This window comes from Schistocerca nitens, chromosome 1 (genome assembly GCF_023898315.1).
Source record: "Schistocerca nitens isolate TAMUIC-IGC-003100 chromosome 1, iqSchNite1.1, whole genome shotgun sequence".
In the NCBI taxonomy this organism is placed as follows: Eukaryota; Metazoa; Arthropoda; class Insecta; order Orthoptera; family Acrididae; genus Schistocerca; species Schistocerca nitens.
Window position 1 is genome coordinate 631,918,981 of NC_064614.1, and position 26,758 is coordinate 631,945,738.

At 37.7% G+C, this 26,758-nt stretch overlaps 2 protein-coding genes across 4 annotated transcripts in view; one reads left to right on the top strand and one right to left on the bottom strand.

Annotated features, from left to right (window-relative positions):
• LOC126257794 (RNA helicase aquarius) overlaps positions 1–26,758 on the bottom strand; it is a 368,203-nt gene that overhangs the window by 255,569 nt on the left and 85,876 nt on the right. The window contains exon 6 of the mRNA XM_049955590.1: positions 23,717–23,895. Coding sequence (XP_049811547.1) covers positions 23,717–23,895 — 179 coding nt within the window. The remainder of the gene's footprint in view (positions 1–23,716; positions 23,896–26,758) is intronic.
• Positions 1–26,758, top strand: part of LOC126257820 (probable G-protein coupled receptor Mth-like 5) — a 128,256-nt gene that overhangs the window by 15,915 nt on the left and 85,583 nt on the right. Inside the window, exons 3-5 of one of the 3 annotated variants that reach the window (XM_049955594.1) lie at positions 1,175–1,329; positions 1,595–1,730; positions 20,577–20,704. In XM_049955594.1, the coding sequence (XP_049811551.1) occupies positions 1,175–1,329; positions 1,595–1,730; positions 20,577–20,601 (316 nt within the window). In that variant the 3' untranslated portion in view covers positions 20,602–20,704. Of the gene's footprint in view, positions 1–1,174; positions 1,330–1,594; positions 1,731–7,474; positions 13,042–20,576; positions 20,705–26,758 lie in introns of those variants that run through there. The other 2 variants (XM_049955592.1, XM_049955593.1) reach the window with 2 other exon arrangements.

A 26,758-nucleotide genomic window follows, 5' to 3' on the forward strand; every position in this document is an offset into this window, starting at 1 on the left:
GTATGCCTCTGTGTGGGCTCTAATGTCTCTGATTTTATCCTTATGGTCTCTTCATGAGATATACCTAGGAGGGAGCAATATACTGCTTGACTCCTCGATGAAGGTATGTTCTCGAAACTTCAACAAAAGCCTGTACCGAGCTACTGAGCATCTCTCCTGCAGAGTCTTCCACTGGAGTTTATCTATCATCTCCATAACGCTTTTGCAATTACTAAATGATCCTGTAATGAAGCGCACTGCTCTCCGTTGGATCTTCTCTATCTCTTCCAGCAACCCTATCTGGTACAGATCCCACACTGCTGAGCAGTATTCAAGCAGTGGGCGAACAAGCGTACTGTAACATACTTCCTTTGTTTTCGGATTGCATTTCCTTAGGATTCTTCCAGTGAATCTCAGTCTAGCATCTGCTTTACCGACGATCATCTTCATATGATCATTCAATTTTAAATCACTCCTAATGCATACTCCCAGATAATTTATGGAATTAACTGCTTCCAGTTGCTGACCTGCTATACTGTAGCTAAATGATAAGGGATCTTTCTTTCTATGTATTCACAGCACATAACACTTGTCTACATTGAGATTCAATGTTAGACCTTATGTGTTGTTTTTGCCCCAACTGTTCAGAATTTCTTTGTGTTTTGCTTGTTCTTACAAAGCTTTCTTCTGTTATGAAGACCATATCCTCATTTTGCTACCTATCTGTCTACTGCTTTACCTGGATCCATCTCTCTTCACCCAGTTTCCACTAAACTGGAACTGCCTCCTTATATCAGGTCTGCTACCCTCCATTTCAAATTTTATACAAATTTTGCAGTCAAATGCATCCTGCAACCTCCTCACTTTATGCTACAGTTCATAACAACAACATAAGCAATGTATGTTCAGGGCTGCATGTTTCAATTTCCACAAGTCAGCACTATGTTATTTTAATTGTTCTGTACTTGTAGGTTTTATTGCATTGCTTTGGCTTCCAAGATTATATACTGAAACTTCTCCTCAATGCTCAATTGTCAGATGTCAATAATCAGATATTGACTTAACTTTATAAACAGTGTGGACGTAAAATATGAATTTTCTCAACAGATCAAATCAAGTTATTTATTTTCTATAAATTTAAACTAGCCCATATGAGACTTCTGGTCAACATATCTGATTCTATTCTACTCCATAGGTCACGGAATGTGTTCTTGCGTGTGACAGATGGGAGAAAATACTGCTACTATTCCACTTATTCTTGGTGTTGCACAGCTGTAATGACTGCAGTAGCAGTTTTTGCACATTACATTCTGGAATCTGGACAAAGAAAACTGACTGACAGTTCTATAGGTGAGTACAGTGACTTTCAAGCAATTTTTATTGCCATTCCATTAGTATTTCATGACACAGTGAGATGGAATGCTTTAAAAATATACACCCAATTCAAATGGGTAAGTGGCAGTTACCAGACGAAAGAAACTATCAGTTATTTCATACTAAGCACATAGCTTTAAGTAGGTGATATCAATTGGCCCATCTGCTGCAAATGCTTACAATTGTACTATTGTTATTCAGATTTTATTGTACATCACTCATGCTTGCTTTATTTTTACAGGATGGCTCGGTGTGTCTGTAATTTTCACAGCAGTTGGATTCACCATCCTAGTGAACATTTACTTCTATGTAACAACAGGTCATGCAATTAGCAGGATGTCAACATATGGAAGAATACATCATAAAATGAAATATAGGTAATGAATTATTTTCACATATCACACTTAACTGTTTTCTGTTTCCTTAAATATTGTTGCTAAATTTCCAGTAAACAGACAGAATATGATAAAATGTGACAGTATGCTTACCAGCATGTTCCAAAATGCTGTGCAAAGAAATGAGATTTATCAGTGCTCATACCTAAGGTTCTATTGGTGATAAAAACTGTTTTGGATAGCCCTTGGGCTAGGAAACATTTGTATAACCAACAGAAGGATTTGTGTTGGTGTCACTATCCTACAGTACTCAGTCAAAGTATGAATATTACACATTTCCTCCTGCTTAGGCCATTGGAGCAAACCAGATGATTCTTTTTGCATTTGATTTGGTCTACAGTGTGCTTGATGGGACTTATGGAGGCACCATTAGTTCAATGGTATTCCTCGACCCCCCCCCCCCCCCCGCCCCCGCCCCAAAAAAAGAACAAAAAAATGGTTTCTTTACTATTATTTTGCTGTCACCAGCAGACCAAAACCCAGCTGAGGATTCCAAGATGGCTCTCACAGCAGACTGCATAAATTCTTACAATATATTCCTACTATACTGATCTCTAACAGCCTTGAAAATTTTCTTGATATCTTTACCCCTTTCCCAGATACATTCTGCAAACTAAACCTGCATCATTCTTCACAATAATAGAATGTGTGAAAGCCCTGTTAATATGACTGGTGGATGTGTCAGTTATTAGTGATATATGTTGGTGGTTTGGAAAATATAACCTGTCCTTAAACTGCTCATAAGGAAGGAAGAACATGGTAGTTACAACCAGCATCCACACTAATGCTTCAAAGTGGCACAGCCTTCATAAAAAGATTACACTTCTTTAACCTATTTGACATTTGTTACAGATTTTTAACATCAGTGATCATCAAGTACAGTCAGCTGCTGGCTGTGATATTAAATGCTTATATATATTCTTCACAATAATAGAATGTGTGAACGCATTTAAGCATTTAATATCACAGCCAGCAGCTGAAACATGGGAAAAATATATAACAAAAAAAATGCTGTGACTTACCAAATGGGAAAGCGCTGGTAGATAGGCACAATAAAAAACACACAAACACACACACAAATATCAAGCTTTCGCAACCCACGGTTGCTTCATCAGGAAAGAGGGAAGGAGAATGGGTGGCAGCTGTCATAATCAAATGGTCCCTTCCCTACAGCTTAGGTCTTCGTGGCAAACGAATCTGCTCCAATCCCCAATCCCTGAACCATTACACCAACAACCTGAAAACAGCTTTTGCATCCCGCAACTACCCTCCCGACCTGGTACAGAAGCAAATAACCTGGTACAGAAGCAAATAACCAGAGCCACTTCCTCATCCCCTGCGGGTAAACATGCCACTTCCTCATCCCCTCGAACCCAGAATCCCCCACAGAAGAACCACAAAAGTGCCCCACTTGTGACAGGATACTTTCCGGGACTGGACCAGACTCTGAATGTGGCTCTCCAGCAGGGATACGACTTCCTCAAATCCTGCCCTGAAATGAGATCCATCCTTCATGAAATCCTCCCCACTCCACCAAGAGTGTCTTTCCGCCGTCCACCTAACCTTAGTAACCTGTTAGTTCATCCCTATGAAATCCCCAAACCACCTTCCCTACCCTCTGGCTCCTATCCTTGTAACCGCCACCGGTGTAAAACCTGTCCCATGCACCCTCCCACCGCCACCTACTCCAGTCCTGTAACCCGGAAGGTGTACACGATCAAAGGCAGAGCCACATGTGAAAACACCCACGTGATTTACCAACTGACCTGCCTACACTGTGATGCATTCTATGTGGGAATGACCAGCAACAAACTGTCCATTCGCATGAATGGACACAGGCAGACAGTGTTTGTTGGTAATGAGGATCACCCTGTGGCTAAACATGCCTTGGTGCACGGCCAGCACATCTTGGCCCAGTGTTACACCGTCCGGGTTATCTGGATACTTCCCACTAACACCAACCTATCCGAACTCCGGAGATGGGAACTTGCTCTTCAATATATCCTCTCTTCCCGTTACCCACCAGGCCTCAATCTCCGCTAATTTCAAGTTGCCGCCACTCATACCTCACCTGTCATTCAACATCATCTTTACCTCTTCACTTCCGCCTCGACTGACATCTCTGCCCAAACTCTTTGTCTTTAAATATGTCTGCTTGTGAGATGTCTGCTTGTGTGTGTATGTGTGTGGATGGATATGTGTGTGTGTGCGAGTGTATACCCATCATTTTTTCCCCCTAAGGTAAGTCTTTCCGCTCCCAGGATTGGAATGACTCCTTACCCTCTCCCTTAAAACCCACATCCTTTCATCCTTTCATCCTTTCGTCTTTCCCTCTCCTTCCCTCTTTCCTGATGAGGCAACAGTTTGTTGCGAAAGCTTGAATTTTGTGTGCATGTTTGTGTTTGTCTGTGTGTCTATCGACGTGCCAGCGCTTTCGTTCAGTAAGTCACATCATCTTTGTTTTTAGATATTTTTTTCCCACGTGGAATGTTTCCCTCTAATATATATATATATATATATATATATATATATATATATATATATATATATATATATATATATATATAATAGAGGGAAACATTCCACGTGGGAAAAATATATCTAAAAACAAAGATGATGTGACTTACCGAACGAAAGCGCTGGCAGGTCGATAGACACACAGACAAACACAAACATACACACAAAATTCAAGCTGCTTGTGTCTGTGTATGTGCGAATGGATGTGTGTGTGCGTGCGAGTGTATACCCGTCCTTTTTTCCCCCTAAGGTAAGTCTTTCCGCTCCCGGGAATGGAATGACTCCTTACACTCTCCCTTAAAACCCACATCCTTTCGTCATTCCCCTCTCCTTCCCTCTTTCCTGATGAGGCAACAGTTTGTTGCGAAAGCTTGAATTTTGTGTGCATGTTTGTGTTTGTCTGTGTGTCTATCGACCTGCCAGCGCTTTCGTTCGGTAAGTCACATCATCTTTGTGTGTGTGTATATATATATATATATATGTGTGTGTGGGGGGGGGGGGGTGGGTGGGTGGGTGGGTGGTACAGATAACCTGAGACTAACTCTAGAGATACTCCCCAAATAGCGATGTAACAAGTGAAAACATGCCCAAAATAACAGCAAATATCACAGAAATTGGAGACCTTAGAATTATGAAATTACATTTGAGTTCATTGTACAATTCCTTAGGCGAGATAGAAGAAGCCATTCCCCATTTCCACTGTCCAGTTAGGATCTCTTACTCATTGGTTGAGATTTAATATAAGTCCAACATCAAATGTAGTTACATTATTTATGGTATGGCTGTGTACACATATTCACACATATGCAGGCACTTCAGAAAATATGTTAAACATGTCGTCACATGCTAAGACCATAGTGCAGCAAGAGTGGTACACGGTCAGAAGATGTAAGATGTTCCAGGTTTCATACAGAGACAGTTCCACTGTAGTACAGATCAGAGATGCACCACTGTGTGTGAGTGAAACGGCATGCTACACAGTTGAAATACGTGAGACAGTACAATTCCTAGGGGCAAAACATCTAGATTGCACACAGATTCACTGTGAAATTCTGATGGCACATGGACCAAATGCAGCGTCGCATCCAGCAAGAGAGACTTCCCAACTATGAGGATGTTCACACACCAGTTCTTGAATGACTCCATCACCAAGGCACAGATTTCTATCATTGAGGAATTGAACAATTGGTAAAATGTTCCAACTGATGTTTATTGAAACTGTTTAAAAATAATGGAATGTGTGTCACTTTGAAGTGTAGTGCAGCATTCAATAAAAGTTACTTGCTCTGCCACAATAATGTTGAACTTAATATTTGAAGTCCCCTTGTATCTTGAAAAATGGAAATTGTTCTTATTTTTGACTGCCCTACACAAACTAGTTACAAGTTTACCAGTTTTTTTTTTATGACAGTGCATTTATTAATGCTGACATCTATAAAATTTATATTGTCAAATCTAGTACTCAAACTGCCACACACCAGAGATTTCTTCTTACATTTCTTGCTCAGATCTGCAGAGAATGGAAATGGTAAACAATTATTAAGGACAAATATTCTCAGTCCCCAAGTGGGTGACAAGAGTACAAATACCATGTTAAAGTGTAGGTCATTCCCACCACATCCCCACACACCTCCCCAAAAAATTTACTGGGTAAGTCAGTTTACAAGTCGGTGGAAGGCCATGGCATACCACCTCCAACAGTATCAGTATAAGGCCTAATAGGGTAGGTTTACTTTTTTTATGCTCTGTATCCAGATTTATGTCAGGAAGACATGCCTTCTTAGATCAAAAACTCCAATAAAATGTTCCCTTTCCAGGTTTCTAGGTTTAACAATGAAATCTGTTCCTTATTTTGTAAGCTGAACACTCATGGTGGGCCAAAAACTGTGGAATCTAATCCAAATATCTACGTTTCATGGGCAATTCGTTTTCAACTCAATCATCAAGGAGATACTATCTCACAAACTGACACTTTCAAGACACTACCTACACCTTACACCTGCTCCTCTTCCACATTCCACGTAGCATCCCCTGAAATTGTGCAGATGTAGAAGACTGAATTATTTAACCACATATTCAGGTTTCTTATTTGAGAAAATCTTTTACTGCCACTGGAGTATTAATTTGGAGTAAAAAATTCAATGAAACTTCTTGGAAGAGTACTTGCAAAAAATAAAAGATGAAGCATAGTTTAGAATTCAGTGTCTTGTAAACATTGAGGTCACTGATGATGACTACCATTTTTGGAAGAAATATCCTAATATTCAGCACATGTGCTTACAGAAACAATAGGAATCACATATCAGGAAGGCTAGGTAGGAATTTGAAATGCAATCTCCCGAATATGAGTCCAGGATCTTAACTACTGTACTATCTCACTCAATCCAAGTGTAAGAGATTCAACTTAAATAACAACCCATGCACTGTGATTAAATAATCTACCTTCCTCTGGGAGGTGCCTCCTTGGACCCCTAGGAGAGAAAAGGAACTATAGCACAGCGAAGCTGGGGCATGGATTGCATTCTGATACATTGGTAAAAAGATAGCTGCAGTTACAAGATAGGGTTGAACTGAACTTTACCCAGTATAAATGTTCAGCATTTTTCTGTTCATTCCTGCCTGAAAATGAGCCTGCATCTCATATTCACATGTGTGAGTTCACACCTGTTTAAGCTGGCCAATTCTTTTTCTGCTTAGATGAAAGTTCACTGAATGCAAAAGAACTTTAGAATTTAGTTCCAGCCGAGCATGTTTACAGCTGTAATGCTAAATAAAAAATTCTACACATTTAAAATTAAAGTGGGGGATGAAAAATAGAAATGAAAGAAAACATAACAATGGAAGTAGTGAGTCACACATATTATTTGTTAGGAAGATATAAGTAATCTCAGCAATATGACAAAAAGTTGGCTAATCATTGTAAACGGATAACTAGTGATATACGAAACACACTTCTAGTAGTGGGCACATTGATTTCAGTCCAAAGTAGTACTGTTATTTTTAGCATACAATCAAACTCTTCTTTGAATGGCAGTAGAAAAAATGTTATGCAGCAAATTAAATAAAGTTAGCTCACTGTGTTTCATTTTGAAACCAGTTTACAATTTGATTATAATGCAAAACTCTGCCTTTTTAGTACAGATGTATATAATAGTTCATAGAGAACATACATTTAGTACCTGCACCTATGTCTTTCTTATCTCTTTCAGCTTTGAGATGTTCGTCCAGCTATTTCTGGTTCTCTGTATCAGCTGGCTCTTCAAGGGCCTATCACGCTTGCCATATGATGCTCTATTCTATTGTTATGTTGTGGTCAATGCACTCCTGGGACCACTTGTTGTTTATGTTGTGATTTGCAACCAACATAGGGTAACATCTCAGTTAAGAGCTTTATGTTGCTGTCCTTGTTGTAAAGCAAGTGAAGTGGATGACTCTCCTGAATGGGGTGAAGAACTTACCCGTATGACAGGAGTAGGTGGCATGACTGTAACCCAGTGCTGACACTTCCTAACTCTAAGTTTTTTTTCCTCTCTCTCCTGCAAATGCTGTTATTGGGACCAATAATGTACACAGTACTAAGTTGCAGAAATGTAACTCGCATGTAATCTAGTCATTTGTAATTAAGAACTAATTTTATATTTACTACACCTTTGGCTTTTTTTCTGCTTATTATAATTATCTGAAATTGAATGAAATTATTTTCCTACCATTCAGAAAGACTCACATGCAATGTTATTGATATGTACACCTTACAAAAGTTTCTTTAGTAGCGACTGTTTTGCTAATGTAACATTCCATAAATGTATACAACCATTATACAAGGGTAAAATTGTTTTAAGCCTAATTGATGTGCCACTTTCAGATCACTGTGAAAGGGATTTTTCCTTGTTATGTTCATAAAAATAAGTATCTGCTACCTTCGTTAAGGAATCAAAATCTAACAAAGAAATTAGATGAAGGCATCCAACTGTGATACCTACACGACAATTAAATTCAGAAAAGTAAAGAAAATCATACGTTGTTGAGAGAGTAAGACTTAACATTAAAAAAAATTACAAGTCTTCCACTGAGATGCTTTTATAAGACTTCGTTCTAGTAGGCATCACTACCTATTAGAGGGCAGAGTTTTCCTCCATTAAAAGTTTCCCCATCAGTTTCATAATGTTCCTCACTACACTTTTCTTCCTCAAACTTTATAATGACACTCAAAAGTAATAACTTATGTCAAAAGTATATTTTTATAATGAAATCTAATATGTCTTCCCACAATCATGAGCAGTAATATACTTAATGTCACACCTACTCTCAATGACAAGAGTCAATGCCAGCAACTATTCTCGGCTCTGGCACAATGTACTTTATATAAATAAAAATGGGTGAAAAAGATAACTTCGCTTTCGATACAGGGTGTGTGTGTGTGTGTGTGTGTGTGTGTGTGTGTGTGTTTTGCCATATGTTGTAAGTAGCACCTGATATTATTAAAAGTATTATGATTTTTTATTTGTTTTATGAGTCTGTGATTTGATGGCTTACTGCCATGAATAGAGAGAATCTCAATAAAGTACTATGTATTCAAGTGGCAGCTTAGTTTTGTAGTTTTAGTAGTAGATTTCTGTTCATAGGCTGACACTTTATTTGACTATATTTTACACCGTTTTATATTTGTAACGTAACTTGCAACAACATCATTTGTAGACTTTGCACTGAATGTTTGTATGCACCTCACTATTTCAGTTACTCAAATGGTTTCTTCCTACAAATTGTAATTGTTGCACAATTTCTAGAACAGCATGTGTTACTTCTAAAACCTTTTTGATATACAAGATTAGTGACCAGGTTGTGTATTTAGATCGGACAATTATCAGACAGGTTCTGTTTTTAGATCAGATGACATTTATTTCTACAACAAAAAGGATGTAATTTAGCAATCGGCTGAACATACAGACACATACATATGTTATACTTTGGATGAACTGTACTATGAACTATTAAAGAAAAAAAGACAATTGTTACAGCTTAGTTCATCTGAACACACCCATGTAATGCTGGTTTTCATTGGTTTTATTGTAAAGGTCATTGTTGCTAACAGCTGTTAAAGTAATCAAACCAGGGAAAGGAAATATATTGAATGTTAAATGGTTGAATTTATACAAGATAGAAGATCTGCAAGCTTCAGTGAATGATGTCAGATTTCATGAGGTTTATGTGATGATAAAACTTTATTTATGACTTGTGACTTTTGCATATGTTGAGGAACAGAAAAATTCTCTAATGATATTTAATCATTTGTTCTCATCTTTAACTTTCCTTCAACTTATTATTAGTAATACCCTTTTTCTCCTGACACAGAATTCAAAGAATCAAGATCTGTAAAAGCAGTCCTCAACCTGAATTTTTACTTTATTTTTTTTTTTTTACCTGCACAGTGATGAGGGAGACACATTCACTCAGTAACTGTTGTAACACTGTTGACAGATGACCTAATAGGTAAACAAATGTTGCATCTCGAGTTCCCCAATCATTCTATACAAAAATTTTTGAGGAGACAGAAACAAAGCCTGATCATCCTCCTTAGAGCCCGGACTTATCACCCTGCGAAGGAAATATATACAGGCGTCAGTAAGGTAAAAAAGTTTTTTCTCCATATTATCTTCCTTATGAGGCTGTATTTAGTAATTTTCAGATTTTAGCTTTCATTTCTGACCTACCTTGTAGCTTAGCCCGCAGCTCACGATTAGTTCACTGGAATTTGAATATAATTCATCCAATTCATCTGATCCATTCTTTCCCGCGCAGCTCTCTCAAGCAATGTCTGAAGTACCATTTCCTTAACTCAAGTACATGAATCTAACTCATACTCGCTATCAATACCTTCTTCCGTCTAACAACAGAAGATAAAGATCCGTATGTGTTGTTGAGAGAGAGAGAGAGAGAGAGAGAGAGAGAGAGATTTAATGTTTCCTCTCTACAGTTTATTCCATTGTCTGATTTATATAAAACAACTGCTTAGAATGCAGTGAAGCTAGATACAACCAGAACTGACACACAGCAAAAACGAGAAGCTGCAAGCTATGTTAGTAATATCAAATACAGCAATTTTGTAATTTTTATCTGACTTCTTACTCTAGTACTACATCAGGAAAACAACTGGAGTACTTTCAGAGCTATGTTCTAATTATGTTCATACTGCCATTAATTTATAAATCACAGTTATTTAAAAAAATTATTTTTCGAGTTAATCCACTCAGGAACCACCATAACTCTCTTCCTTATAATGAAGAATATGTGAATAATGAACAGCGGTCCCCCCCCCCCCCCTCCCCCTGAGGGAAGGGAGTTACAAAATATTTTCATGTGTCACTGAGATCCTAAGATCTCCATGGATGCAATGCACTCATGCAGTATGACTAGTCACTACAACTGTTAAATTGATTCATAGACAGAACTTTCTAAGATACAAGAGCTGTTCCATTTAATATATAGTTGAGGACAACTGCACTGTTATTTATGCCACTACAATAAGATTTTCTACCTCACAGAAAATGAACAACCACTGACTGATACTTAGAAAAAACAAGTAATATTTTAGAAACCCTTTCACACTGCACTCTCCTGCACTATGTTGCCAAAAGAACAGCTGGAGTAGTAAATAAAGGAAATTGCAAGCACAAAATAGGAAGTTATAATATATGTTTCCCTGCCAACAAATTGCAGTCATTGACTTCAGTGCTAAAGTCTTCATGAAAACTTCTCTCAACATAACTTACAATGCAGTATTGCACACTATTCATATCTGCAAAAATGAATGACTTTTCCAAAACCAAAATGAAGTTCAGTAGTCTTCACATAAAAGCCATGAATTCTCCTTAGGTCTCTTTAGTTCTACAAAACATGAAAAATTTATGGACAGAGTTATACTTTCAATAATACGAGGCCAGATAAAATATAAAATATAAGCGGGATTTTTTATTTAAATTCATTTATTGAAAAACTCAAAGCAATTATAATTATTCCACATAGCCTCCTGCTTTGGAAATGCATTTGTCCCAGCGTATTGGCAGATTTTTGATGCCCTCATCACAAAAAGGACTTGGTCGTGTCACCAGCCAGTTGCGCACGAAGCCTTCCACACTCTCATCATCTTCAAATCGTCGCCCTCCTAGAGCTTCTTTAAGCAGTGCAAATGAATGGAAATCGCAGGGTGATAAGTCCGGGCTCTAAGGAGGATGATCAGGCTTAGTCCAGTGCATTTCCTGTAGCTTGGAGACAGTTAGAGCTGCAGTACGGGGTTGTGCAGTGTCGTGGAGGAGGATGACCTGCCGAATCGACTGGTCTTGTCTTTTGCGACAATATGCAGCTCTCGCTGCCTTGTTCAACAGTTTGCAGTAGTAAGCAGCATTGATTGTGCATCGCTCATGCAAAAAATCAATCAGCAAAATGCCTCGCTGATCTTTCAATCGAAAGAACCTTGCCAGCTGAGATTCGAGTCTTGTCTTTCACTGATGCTGCTTCCTCTTTCCTCCACCACCCCTTACTGGTTTGTTTGGATTCTGGAGTGTAATGGTGAAACCATGTTTTGTCGCAGTGACTTAAAAATGCATCACCTTCTTCCGCAAACCTTGCTGTAAGCCTCTGACAGACCTCCAAACGTCTCAACTTCAGATCTTCAGTCAAAAGTTTAGGGATTCATCTGGAACACACTTTACGGAACTGTAGGTCATTTGTGGTGATTGCTTGACAGCTCGCATAACTGAGACCAACTTTGTGCAATTTCTCATACTCTCTCCCGTCGATCATCGTCAACAATGTCTTTAACCGCGCAAATGTTTTTGTCTGTAATGCTAGACCTAGGACGGCAATCATGTTGCTGACTGTCCACTTGTTCTTGTCCTTCCTTGAACTTCTCATGACAGGTAAACACAGGCGTCCTTGATAATGTTTTATCAACAAACTGTGCAGTCAATCCTTGGCAAATTTCCACCACTGTAACTCCTTCACGAGCAAGAAATTTGATAATTATACGTTGCGCAATGGAAGGGTGCACCTGTTGCTCAGACATTGTGAGCGTTACTGACAAAACGGTGAGAAATATCTAACAGCAAGTTCTCCTCACTTCTAACGGTCCCGCCTAAGCATAGCAGAAGTGCGGGGCCAGTCCTGCCAACTGTTGATATTCAGGAACAAAAATCCCAATTGTATTTCATCCCCCCTCGTATATCTGTCCTTATATTACTGTTTTCATGAGGCAGTGGAAAGTGGTAGTGCTTGCAGCTTCTTGTGTATATAAAGCTGATTTAAAATGAAGATGCTTACTAATGTTTTAGAGCTCAACTCTCACTACTTTTTAAGCAGAACTAATATAAATCAAGAAAAAAAATAAGTGTCAACTGCCTAACTGATAATAATAATTGTCACCATTTATCTTGTCAATTTCAAATATAGTTGAACAACAAAAGTGAGCTGTAAAAAGAGGCTAATTTGGGAAAAACAATATATTCTTTAAGGCACATACCCAACAAACCTCGCCAAGACTTGTGTATACAATTACTCTGTGAATGTATTTCATAACAACATCGGTAGAAAATTACTGAATGGGCAAAACTTGTGCAGAACTTAATCTGTGCCCTGTAGGAAGCTTTTCAGATAAGATCATTTTTAATGTAATATATTCTGTATTTGTTTGGCAATACTCAAATTACGAACTGTGCAATCACAATAAACCATGGTAACTACATCATGTACTTTTGTAAAGTGACTGCTCTGACTCCATCAAATAATGTACTTAAATATGTAATTACTATATTGTATTTTAATGTGAATTAAATTATATTGTAACATTAAAGCAACTTATATTTTAATTTGATACTGTATAGGACCTATACACCCTGCTTGACTTCGACATTACCACTAAAACGTCATTTCAAATTATACAGTCAGAAGAAAGGAGATTGAGAAGGAACAAACTATTTCAGTGCAGTACACCAAAGTACTTTATATCATACAGTTCACAAAGGAGAAAATGTAATCTCATCCTCATTTACCCGTTTTTGACACTATGTATTGGTTCCCAAAATGCAATTTGTTCCTTATTATAACTCATCAGATCTTGCCTTATCACTTTGCATCACAAGATTTCACATTGGCACTGCAGTTGTGACTTCTAAATATGGTACAGTTAAATTCAAAAGCACAAGCTTTGTCGCCTACGTTCTTTATGCTTTAGCTGACAATGAAAACAATATTTCAGAGGATGACAATGGATATGAAAAATTGTACATCCCTGTTTAGTTCAAATACAATGTTTTATAAATTAGTGCTTTATTCCTAAAAGCATTCCTATCATATCCATATGCCAAACAACATATAGAATAAATTACAGGCGGCAAGACCCACCGTGGAGATAGTAGGGGTAGACTACATTACAGGACAAGTGAATGTTTGAGAATTGGACTCAGTCATGATTGTGGTCTTTTATTTATGTATTAGTTGGTGTTCTTATAAATGACCTGTGCCACATAGGATATTGCAGTCCGTTTCACAGATGTTCAAGCACAGCACTACGGAAGGGTTGGAGGGGGAACAGTGATACCAGCTTGGCTGAGAACTGGGATGTGTGAGTGGGCAGCAAATTTCATCGTGCTGCCAACCAAGGGAATGGCATACTTTGGATTTTTATGAACATCTACCATGTCTAAACTGCAGTTTTCATTAATGCATTTGAATTGATTTTAAAATCACACAAGTACACAATAATAGTACACATTTCTGCAGGTGACAGTAAAAGTCTACATAGGGGTCAGTGGCCTACTTACATGTTTCTTGCAACAGTATTGTCAACACTCACCATGTGGTATGATGGGAATGGAAGGGAGTGTGTCAGCAGCTGGTTCCATGCAGCTAATGAGAGAGCAGTGGGCAGACAATATGTTTGGAACTGAGAAATATTGTAACATTCTCATGTCAGTTTAGAAGCATAGTTCAATACGTATTCAACAAAAAATAGCTGCATTCTCAGGCCACAATGTAACCACAAGCAAAGAAATTGGGACATATTCAAAAGGAACAGCCAAATATTTGGGACAAAAGAGATGTATATTTCACAGCTGTGCTATTAGGATGAGGGTGATGATTAAAAATAATGGAAACCCAGACAAAAGGCTTAGTAAACAAAGAAGGTAGTGAAGGTAAAAATTACTATAAACCATTTCTCTTGGCTTATTTTATTTCTCTAATGTACACCATCAATCAATGGCCTACGTTTAGAATAGGTACAATGCCAACATTTTAGGCAGACATTTTGTCCATAATACATTTTGTAATTCTGACTGGTCTGAATATGTTAAAAATAAATTTTTCTCAAGGAGACTTCTTAGTGGGTCATCTTATATTCAGGGTCGTCTTATAGTTGGGTAAATATGGTATTATGGATCTGCCACAAAGTCTGACAATTTGTGTCAAATATCCTCTGCTCTGCATCAAAACAAAAATTTTTGCTTTGGTGCAGGGAGTAGAAATTATGTGACATGAACTATCAAACTGTGTGGCACTCGCAGCACCTAAAAGATACCTGAACTGACTGCATGTTCATGAGATAAACATCAAAATAAAATTAAAAAAAAAAAAAAAAAAACACCGCTGTAAGGGAATTTACTTTCACAGGAAGAGAGAGAAGAAATACTTAAGTAAAAAGAAGGGGCCATGAGCATATTCTGACTTTAGATAAAAATACACTTATGTACCTTTTTTATGCATTGCAAATAATAAAATAATATACATGTCAAAATCATTCATTCAGCTACAGGAGACATATCAAAAATTTATAGTAAAACTTTACTAAAAAACAAGAACAACAGACAATAAAAATGTGCTAAAAACAATATAGTTCTGTTATAAAAAAAATCTAATACTAAGGAACACCTTTCTCAAATAGTCAGTTCATAATCTAGTAGTTATTCTACCGAACAGTAGCTTTTATCCCATAGTATTTTCTGCAACCTTATTATTGGATGACTACCCTTCATATTAAGTATGTTTTCGCCTATTAATTTATTATATACATATTTTCATCTCCATATACTGTGGAGACAGTTTGTGGGAAGCATTATATTCTCTTTGTTTCTCTTGTTGTATGTATGGCTAAAATGATTCTCCTCAAATAATTTTTGTGTGGTCCATAAGGAGATTATAATTTCATAAATATACAGGGGTACACATGTGTCTGAAAGTTTTCTTCTGGAGCTTCAGCAGCTCAGATTTATTATTTAAACTTTCTCAGAAAACTATATCATACCCAACAACAGATTCAAAATAACTGTGACATGCTAGTTTCATGTACTCATATTTACAGCTACACACATACTCTGCAAACTAGAGATGGGCAAAGTCGTTCATCCTTAGGAACTAGTTCATTGGTGATCGCTCTTTTTTGGGAAGTGTTCATTTTTACTCGTTCACTGTACATCTGTGCTTGGTATACGGTTCTTATAAAAAATTGAAAATTAATAGCATAGGTGACTGAAGATGGAAGGCACCAAGAGGGGGCACTTGCCTCCACCCTGGAGTACAGAGTTTTTATTCATAACAGAATTCTCACATACTTGTAATTTTCATGATTCTCCAAAACCTCTTGTTTAGCCAACTGTAGTGTTATGTGGCTGATCGAAGTGAAATAATATAAGGTGGCGTACGAAAAACTGGCCCCGAGTACAGACTGCTTGCCAATTACGCAGGATTTGTTGGCTGCTACGAGCAGACAAACATTCAAACAGTGCTCAAGAATGGGTCGCCCTAGTGTACTCCTTTATGGATGAGCTCAATTTTCCCAAATTCTCCCCTTCAACCAAAGTTGAGCATTTGCCTTCCCCGTTAACAACCTGATGTGCTCATCCTATTTCATATTGCTTTGCAGCATTATCTCCCAATATCTAACTGAAGTGATGCTGACAAGCTACAACTTATTAATACTGTATTTGAACTTACGGTACTGTTTTCCTACTCATCCACATTTTTCTATACTTACAGCAAACTGCCATTCATCACACCAACTGGGAATTTTCTCTAAGTTATCTTGTGCATTCCTACAGTCACTCAACGACAACATCTTGCTGTACACCACAGAATCATCAGCAAACAACCGTTGCTCACCCTGTCTGTAAGATCATTTCTGTATATAGAGAATTAAGATGGTCCTACCACACTTCCCTCGGGTGGTAGTATTTGCTAGTATTTGTGTTGCAAACACAAACCTGCTGAATTTATTTGATAAGGAGTAAACATGCATATTGCTGCTTAAGTTCTTGACTTTAACTGTGTCAACTTCTTTCATAAACTCATTGCTACACTACATTTTAAACTCCACAAATTTTGAATGCTTGGTTTTGAAAGGTACCATGTTTTTCAATTTTGGTTTCACCCCATTTAACTGGAACCTGTCTTCTAGAGTATCGAGTGTGCTCAAAATAAGAGTTCAGATTTTTTTCCTGCATTATCAGCTTCAATTAAACCACAAATATTGTCAACAGAACTGATGGGACAATAATATTAATCAATAAGTCAGTTACATAGAACAAGAACAGGATTGGCCATAGCACACACATTGAGATACTGCACTCAATTTAAAATAATATTTCATTTCATTTGAAATGACAGTTACATTTTGCTTTCTGGTCTGCAAGTGTGATTTGTGTCCTTACATAGCACTTTCCTTAATACCATATTTATCAATTTTGTAAATAAGCAAGGCACAGCTTACTGACTCAAAGGATTTTGTAAGGTCACAGAAGATAACTGCAACTTTACTCCTCTGATCTAATGCTTAGCTTATCTTTTCATTACAGTTGTTCACTGCATCCAGAATGTTTTTGCCCTTGTTGGAATCCAAATTGATTACTCAGACTAATTTAATTTTTGACAGTAAAATTTTGAATCTTGATTGGAGCTACTCTCCCCAAAATTTTTGTTAGGACTGGAACAATATGAATAGGGTGGTGGTTTCCCATGTGCATCCTAGACCTTTTCTTGAACAGAGGTCATCTTCTGCATACTTCAACGTACCAGGAAAGCGTCTTTGTTCAGCATCCTGGCCGATTATTTTAGGAAGTGCTACTGTGTGTTACATTACTTTAATCATTTTGGTGTGCATCTCATCCAATCCAGCATAATATTTGTATTTTTATAAAAGAATTTAATTTTGCACATGCTTTATAGAAAACTTTTTTGTTTAAATTTGTGAGATACCTTCCACATCAAGTCCAAAGAGATTTACTTTACAATGATACGTCATCAACATCTACCTTCACTACATTTATGAAGAAATCATTTAAACATTCCAATACTTGAGTTGTGTTTACAATATGACTATCATCGAGTTTAATCCTAGCACTAACTCTAACACCTAACTTTGATTTTATGATGGATGATAACGCCTTTACTTTTATATTTTAAAATGGGTTTACTATTTGCCATCTGTTTGGCTGCTTTCACAAAAATTTTAACTACAGCTTTGAACATCTAATACACTAAATAAAATGCCTATTTTCACAATATTTTTGTTTGTTGTGGAGCTGTATTTTTCTGGCACTAGAAATTTTATACCTTGAGTTATCCATGTAAGTCTGCTAATCGTTTTGGTAAACGTTGTCCTAAGCAGAAAGGTTTCAATGAACACTTTAAGAAAGGTTGTCGAACTTCTTAAGTTACTGCTACTCGAAATTCAGCTGTCAAAAGGCCATTTGACTTCTGTTAACTAAAGTAAATGCACATTTATCTGAAATCCGCTTTATCCGAACAAATTTTTCTGATTTTCTCAGCTCAAATTGGTGCTGTCTGACACATCACACAGCTACGCTTTTGGCTAGCTAGACCAACACTTGACAAGTTTCAACTTGTCTTCACCTGTAGCATTGCATTTGCTGATGTTTTTGGCAGTCTTCTGCAAGCCAGTACACTGGTGTGTATCTAAAGTCCGAATGTCATCAATTCATGCATGTGTTAGTTGAAGTTTTAGCACGTTTCTTGTTCGTGTTGCGTGGTTTCATGCCACTGCCATCTATTGGAACTCCTTGGAAGTATAGTACATACAGTATTGCTCTATACAGCCCGATATAGCCCTGTCGAAGCTGACAATGACAGTGTGGCGCCAAACACTATCTGCCTGTTGTCGATCCCCAAACACTTTCTGCCTGTTGTCGATCCATCAGATGAAGCTGAGTATTTAACAATTTAACAGTGAATGTACAATGCATTGTTTTGTTGCCACTTAGGCTTGGGTAGGACAGGGGAGAGGGAATAGATGTATCAAATGTTTTCATTCGATGGCTGCCACAGCCTGGTTTCAAAAGTCAAAATCTTTATCTAGTGCGTCTCGAGTGTTGTCAAGTTGTGGATCTGTGTGTTTTCGATTTAACATTTCGAGCTCATGCTACATGCTTTAAAATGTCCAGAGATAAAGGTGGCCAGAAACCAAAAAAGAATCAGTCAAGTGTAGGTAAAAAGCACTGAACGTGCCTATGGTCACGAAACAAAAAAAAAATGTGATCTCGTTGGAAAAAAAGCTCCGCACTTTGCAGAGAATTGGTGCTGGTGAGCCACCTGCGAAAGCTGCGGTGGATTTGAAGGTCAGTAGGAGTACGATTACTGATTGGAAGACAAATCGACTGAAATTGAAAAATTTTGTTTCATCCAAGTGTCAGGCAGTGCAGTGAAACCCCGAAAAGCAATGAGAAAAGGTGCACATCCTCAGTTAGAAGAGGCCTTATTTTTGTGGCACGAACAAATAAGAGCCAAAGGTGTGCCAGTTTCAGGTCCTCTACTTCATCAAAAAGCCATGGCTTTTTATTTGATGATTGAAGTAAAGGAGCAAGAATTCCTCAGAAGTGATGGGTGGCTGGATCGGTTCAAGAAGCAGCATGGGTTTTGCGAAATTGCCGTCAGTGCTGAAGCATTATCCAGGGATGAAACTGCTAGCGGTGATTTTAAGAAGAAACTGCACACAATCATCGACAAAGGAGGTTATACTGGCGATCAACTTTACAACTATGACGACACCAGGTTGAGTTACAAAATGTTGCCAAGAAAAACCCTTGCCTCCAAACAAGAAAAAACAGCATCTAGATATAAAAAAAGGCAAAGAAAGAGTTACTGTCCTCGCATGCAGTAATGCCACTGGCAATCATAAATTGCACCTTACTTTATTTGGCAAATCCAAAAAAACCAAAAGCATTTAGAGAGCAAATAGCTGACAGATCTTCACCATTGTGGTACACGAATCAGTCTAAGGCATGGATGAACAGTGTCATCTTCAAATAGTGGATCCAGCTGTAGAAAAATACACGGAGGAAAATGGACTTCCTCAAAAAGCGCTACTTCTTGTGGGCAACTCTCCTTCTCACCCAGATTCAGCTCCGATGACGAGGTGAAAGAAGAGGTTCATAACTTTCTGAACAGCATGGCGGCGAGGTGGTATGACATGGGCATACAAAAACTGCCACAGCATCTACAAAAATGCATCGACAGAAATGGGGATTATGTCAAAAAATAGCTAAATGTTCAGGTTGTAAACTTATGTAAACCATTGTAGAAATAAACAGGTCTATGTACTTACTAAAAAGTAGGAGACCTTACTTTTGGGATTACCCTCATAATTAAAACTCTTGTTTTTCCTGCTGCCAAATAAGGTAGATTTTTTTCTGTAAGAACACAAAGTAAATGAGCTTTGTTATTCACATTTAAAAACTTTGAGTTTTCAATCATTCTTTGGTGCCTTTGTAATATGTCAACATAAAAAGTAAAAAACATGCTGGCTTATTCACAACCATATCAATGACATTCTACGTATCCTAAACACGTTTTACGATCATATTTCGTGGTACTGGCGCAAACCGTGGTGTTTCACGTGTGAAAACAGGGGACTTCGGTTTATCCGAAATTTTTGTTATCTGAACCGGCCACTGTTCCGATCATTTCGGATAAATGGGAGTTAACTGTAATCGCTAAATATAGCTGACTTTTTTATTTTTATTTATTTATTAACTTTTTTGTATGTGGCATTTTTCTGTTAATTTCTGGTAGGCCAGAGTGGTCAGTGGGTCAAAAATCTAGGCAAAATTTATAAACTTATTCAGAAGCTCAATCAGTTAAAATATTATTAACAGACGTCACTCCCAGTGCATTTTATTTAGTCATTTCAGTGTAGTTTATTTTGAAGAGATCTTTTTACTGTGTCAATGAATTTTGATGTATCATTGCTTTCAATTATAGTAATAATATTGAAGTCAGCAGCTATTACAGTCTTTCCTTTTTTCTTTGTTGAAGGGCAAGAATGTCTGTGTCAAATTGATCCTAAGGAAGACATGACAAACAAGGACCAAGTTCCAGACACATATGTCATTTTAGGAGATACTGAATAGTGGACATAATTAGTTTGGACAAAATCTGTTCACTTATTGACATTTTTTTTTATTGCAGTACTGTAATAAATGACAATATGTATCTGTAAGGCACAACAGAGCACGAAAAGGTTATGAAGCATTAATTCCATGTCACCTGTCAACAACCAGCCAAAGTGGAAGAGAGTTATTCTTGCTGATAAGTAAATTTCTGGCAATTATGATCCATTTGTGTGCCACAGTGAGAGTTTTTAAAGGATGATCTTGTTGTTATGTAATTTCTGTCTGAGCAAGAACCTTTTCCTGTCCATCTTCAAAAACATCCACAAAATGACAAATCATTGGTCAACGAAAAGGGATAACAACCCATGATCCAGTGCATAGTTTCAGACCTCTCTTGGCAACTGTCTGTGCTACTTTTCAATGACATGCACAGTATTACAATACATAATGGTATGTGTAAACTTTGTAGCTGTGTGTGTTTCAAACAGTAGTTGCTTCAAAAAAACAAAGAAATAGAACTTAAAGCTACATACATTACGGGAGGCACAGACAGGCTGTGTTTGGTGCTGCACGAATGATGTAGGCAAGAGGTCTGATGATGTGACTGTCAAAGATAGCACTGAGAGATTTGTCAGACACCTTTTACAGCAGTCCACCCTTTGATTCAGAATTGAAGATCCAAACTGCTGTGAGAACTACAAAAAAATCCATAGTGGGATGACTTCACACAATGAAAGGTGCCAAGCTTCAGAGACATGAACAAATTTTTATGTGGAAAGGAATCTCCTAGCACTACACTGGAAAGACAAATGAAATGTACCATATTGTACACCTCCAAATCCAAGAAAAGGTTTTCCCGAGAAATTTTGTGCCCAGAATCAGGGGTTCGTCTAGTGTTCATGGCATATGATGTGGAGTTTTTCTTTCCTTTGGCAAATAGAACATTAAGCTTCCATTAAGCTGTAAATCTCCTCTCTGTCATGCTTACCACTTTAAATTAGGACGTATACATGTGCTTTGAGCACTGCTGTAAAATGCCAGGAAGTGTTTGTCGAGGCACATTTTTTTTATCAGTTGTCGTTTGACTTTGGAGATCCTGCTTCTAAACTGTGTACTAAAGTGTGTAATGGATCATGATGTGGAACAATGTGGTTCAACACTGAATTTTTCAACAGGATACAGGCATTACTATGATGCAAATTTCAAAATCATTGTTATTTGGCATGCCAGAGGCAGAAAACAGTTGTGCAGCTTCAACGAAGTATGGAGTCACAGAAGCCAATGTTTGGAAATATCCGAGTGGTGCAAAACATTTCTTGAGCTGCTTATTTGACAACTATAGGTGTGTGAAATTTTCTCTATCAATCTTGTTACTTTTACATGAACCTGAATTGTTATTAGAGTTGAGGCGAATCACAAATCATTTTAGTCACACTGGTCTACATAGCATAGTCTGATATTAGCTGCATGGAGATAAGAAATTCTCTGTGGTGACTAATGTTTGGAGAATTTTGTTAGACCATGAGTGATCAGCTCTTGCAGCTCATAGTGCAGAGACAGTGAGTTTTAATTGGAGGTAAAATTTATTTAACATACTGGTGACTGACTCCCGACATCTCCTGGATGACAGCAGCTCTTTATTGCAATCATCCTAATTTTGGAAGTTGCGGATGTATGATTGGTTTTTGCTCAGTAAAACTGTATTGTTCTGCAATGACTCATGTATGCCACTGTCACCTTCGATACTATTCCTCTCTAACACACTGTTAGCTACTGAATCTTCAACATTCTGCACTTACTGAAAGAAAGAGAGATCTCCTATTTTGCATCTGACAAAAGAGATACATGTGTATGCACTGCCAAGTAACTTTCTTCACCACAACATCGAATGAAAATTTTAGTATACAAAATATCACTGTCACCCCATTACCATGATTCAAGCTTCTGAAATTAAATATTTCACTTACATTCATAAGAGTCTTCAAATGTTTACATTATGCCTAGTGTAATGGGCAAATTCGAGATTTAATCACTCATATATTTCTAATACATTTTACCACGTTGCAGAAAATATGTTTATCAAAGTACAAATTAAGGCATTTTCTTATGGGAGATTTATTATTTTGTATGCAATTGTTTCCATACTCTCACAAAAATTTGTGACATATAGAGACAACTCAATAACAAATGTTAGTGATTCTTTTTTTAAGCAGTTTGTCTGGTTTCTTTTGTTGTCCTTTAAAATATGAATGTTTGTACATTTCTCCCACCAGTTCTTAAAATTCCTTTTTCTTTCCTTTCTTTGGCTCTCATAACTTGCAAACTCAGCTATGCTACCACTAGTCTTCTTCATCTATTCAGATGTAAATATTTCAGCAGTCCAAAACAAATGAACCTCACACAATACATGGTTTTTGTGATGATGAATGTTAATTTAAAGAAGGAAATGGTGGGACAGATACATGTCAGCAATCAGAATAGCAAACAATTATGTAGCCACGCACACATGGTCAAATGGCACACGTGTCCGAAACTATCAACAAGATATTTACGTGAAATGCTCCTTGAAACACTACAATTCTGCATCATAATAAGACTGATTCTGGCTCTGCACAGTAGTCAATTGGTTGTAATTAATAAGGACATAACAAAAGTTGAGGCTTTTAATGAAAGATGAATATGGTTAACTAATCTGTCATCATTCCTGTTTTATGGATATTTTGTAATGAAACAGGTGAGAAGTGAAAAATGGTTTGAAAGCAAACAAGATTTATCCTTCAAAGTTTTTCCTTTCGTCATTTCACTTTTAGCTCTTGCTGTACAGATTTCAGTCTTTGACACTTGAGGTTCAATATTGACTAGGCAAATTTAAGAAATGGAGTTTGCTGGGTTTCTTCTCCTTCTCCTCCTCCTCTTTTTTCCTTTTTTTTAAAAAAAGATGATCTAATAACAAATTTTATACATTTTCCTTCATGGTAGAAGTTTTTTGTGATAGTAAGCTCACTCATACCTCATGTTTTGAGTCACACTTTAAAAATGTATTCAGCTGATCATGCAACTTACCTGAGCAAAGAGATTTCCTTCTGGGCGCTGAGGTAAATTTGATAAATAACACCGCACAACTAGATGCGTATCGTCTAATACCGTATTGAAAAAGCGACGTGTTGGAAGAAGAGCCTCTAAGTCAATCAGAAGTTCCAGAAATCTTTCGCAGTAATGAACAACATCATCTGACAGAGGACCTGAAGAGTTTCAAATAATTTTCAAATAAGAAAACACATTTTGAAGTGTTAATAGCATATCTCTGAGATAAAAATTTTCAGACTCTTAAAGCAGGTGTCTGCTGAAGGATCAAAAATTCATGTGAGAAAAATTTCATATCACTACTTCAAACATGACAAATATGATCATTCAAACAAACAGTGAAATCCTCACAGCAGGTAAAACTGCAACATAAGGTTCCTTGACATAAGTAATTTGAGTTAGTCAACAATAACTATCTAAAACCAATTCAATACAATAAATGCTGAAATGTATTATTGATACTCCTCATCAACACAGTTCCATTCACATCTATAAATGGAATTGAATGTCCTCACAACAAAGGAAGCAGCCAGCCACCACAGTCAACTAACTCGTTCTTAATTACATTGAACTGCTGGAATGTCTTCTTTCTATATGCGTGACTGGAAGAACATCTGCAACCTCCAGGTAAGCGGTTGCTTCCTCTGACCTACTTGTTTTCCAAATTCACGTAATAATAGTTGGACTGGCCAGAATTTGACACAGGTGACTTAGATTTTACATTTTTTTACATTCCTCTTAATGGCCCCACCCTCTCTTCAGTTTCCCTAATTATTTAATCTTGTCTCCCCATAATTTTGGCTACAGCGAATAGCCAGGGTGCTTGTAGAATTAAATTAACAATCCCAAAGAAAGCAGGTGTTGACAGATGTGAAAATTACCGAACTATCAGTTTAATAAGTCACAGCTGCAAAATACTAACGCGAATTCTTTACAGACGAATGGAAAAACTGGTAGAAGCGGACCTCGGGGAAGATCAGTTTGGATTCCGTAGAAATGTTGGAACACGTGAGGCAATACTAACCTTACGACTTATCTTAGAAGAAAGATTAAGGAAAGGCAAACCTACGTTTCTAGCATTTGTAGACTTAGAGAAAGCTTTTGACAACGTTAACTGGAATACTCTCTTTCAAATTCTGAAGGTGGCAGGGGTAAAATACAAGGAGCGAAATGCTATTTACAATTTGTACAGAAACCAGATGGCAGTTATAAGAGTCGAGGGGCATGAAAGGGAAGCAGTGGTTGGGAAAGGAGTGAGACAGGATTGTAGCCTCTCCCCGATGTTATTCAATCTGTATATTCAGCAAGCAGTAAAGGAAACAAAAGAAAAATTCGGAGTAGGTATTAAAATTCATGGCGAAGAAGTAAAAACTTTGAGGTTCGCCGATGACATTGTAATTCTATCAGAGACAGCAAAGGACTTGGAAGAGCAGTTGAACGGAATGGACAGTGTCTTGAAAGGAGGATATAAGATGAACATCAACAAAAGCAAATCGAGGATAACGGAATGTAGTCAAATTAAATCGGGTGATGCTGAGGGGATTAGATTAGGAAATGAGACACTTAAAGTAGTAAAGGAGTTTTGCTATTTAGGGAGTAAAATAACTGATTATGGTCGAAGTAGAGAGGATATAAAATATAGACTGGCAATGGCAAGGAAATCGTTTCTGAAGAAGAGAAATTTGTTAACAAATGTAGTATAGATTTAAGTGTCAGGAAGTCGTTTCTGAATGTATTTGTATGGAGTGTAGCCATGTATGGAAGTGAAACATGGACGATAACCAGTTTGGACAAGAAGAGAATAGAAGCTTTCGAAATGTGGTGCTACAGAAGAATGCTGAAGATAAGAAGGGTAGATCACGTAACTAATGAGGAGGTATTGAATAGGATTGGGGAGAAGAGAAGTTTGTGGCACAACTTGACAATAAGAAGGGATCGGTTGGTAGGACATGTTTTGAGGCATCAAGGGATCACAAATTTAGCATTGGAGGGCAGCGTGGAGGGTAAAAATCGTAGAGGGAGACCAAGAGATCAATACACTAAGCAGATTCAGAAGGATGTAGGTTGCAGTAGGTACTGGGAAATGAAGAAGCTTGCACAGGATAGAGTAGCATGGAGAGCTGCATCAAACCAGTCTCAGGACTGAAGACCACAACAACAACAACAACTAGATGTATTTGTCAAAGTGACCTCTGTTCTGAGCTGTGCATTGCTAACTATATTAAGTAAGAAAGGAAATATCTCTGCTGATATGTAACTCTTGTGTACTTATACTTTTTGCTATGCAGATAAATGTAATAAAACTTAAAAGTTCGGCATGTGAATTGTGAATTTTTTAAAGTTTCATTTTTACACACGGCCAGGCAATGGAGGCTAGCCCAGCTGATGTGCTAACTGAGTAAGCCACTGGACAGTACCGTTGACAGTATTACAAACACTTTGGGTGACAGTAGTTTGCGACACCGGTCAACAGTCAAGGGCAGGAAACAGGTAACACATGGCGATCAAGAGTGAAGTTATTTTTGTAACTCAGGCATTTGCATACTGTAAGGATGAAAATAATCAATCTTAGGAGCTCAAGATGTTCAGACATGTTGCCAATCTCTCCGTGACTTAAACCGAAGAGAATGACTGCCTTTTGAGTTTTAGAGAAACTACGACTCACCCTTGCTGACAGAAATCAGTTGGCAACCTGCCACTGATTGAATCATGGAGTTCCGGCATGAGGAGCACCATATCTGTGGCATGTTGGCTGTGGGACTTGGGGGAAGTTTGCCATGCGGGCAACTGGTGTCCCCACAGCCTCTGCCCTCTGAGCAACTTTGGTCGATAAACTGCAAGCTGTCTATGATCCAGCAGGGGGTGGTATGCCCTTGCGGTCTTAACCACCTAGACATCTGCAGCCACCATCCTGATCTACCCTTGGGGAGTGGGGGGTGACCAAGGCATCACTGCTGGGCATCTGGACATCTAGCATTGGTTAACGCATCCAAGTGTACACTATGGAGACGAGTACATGTG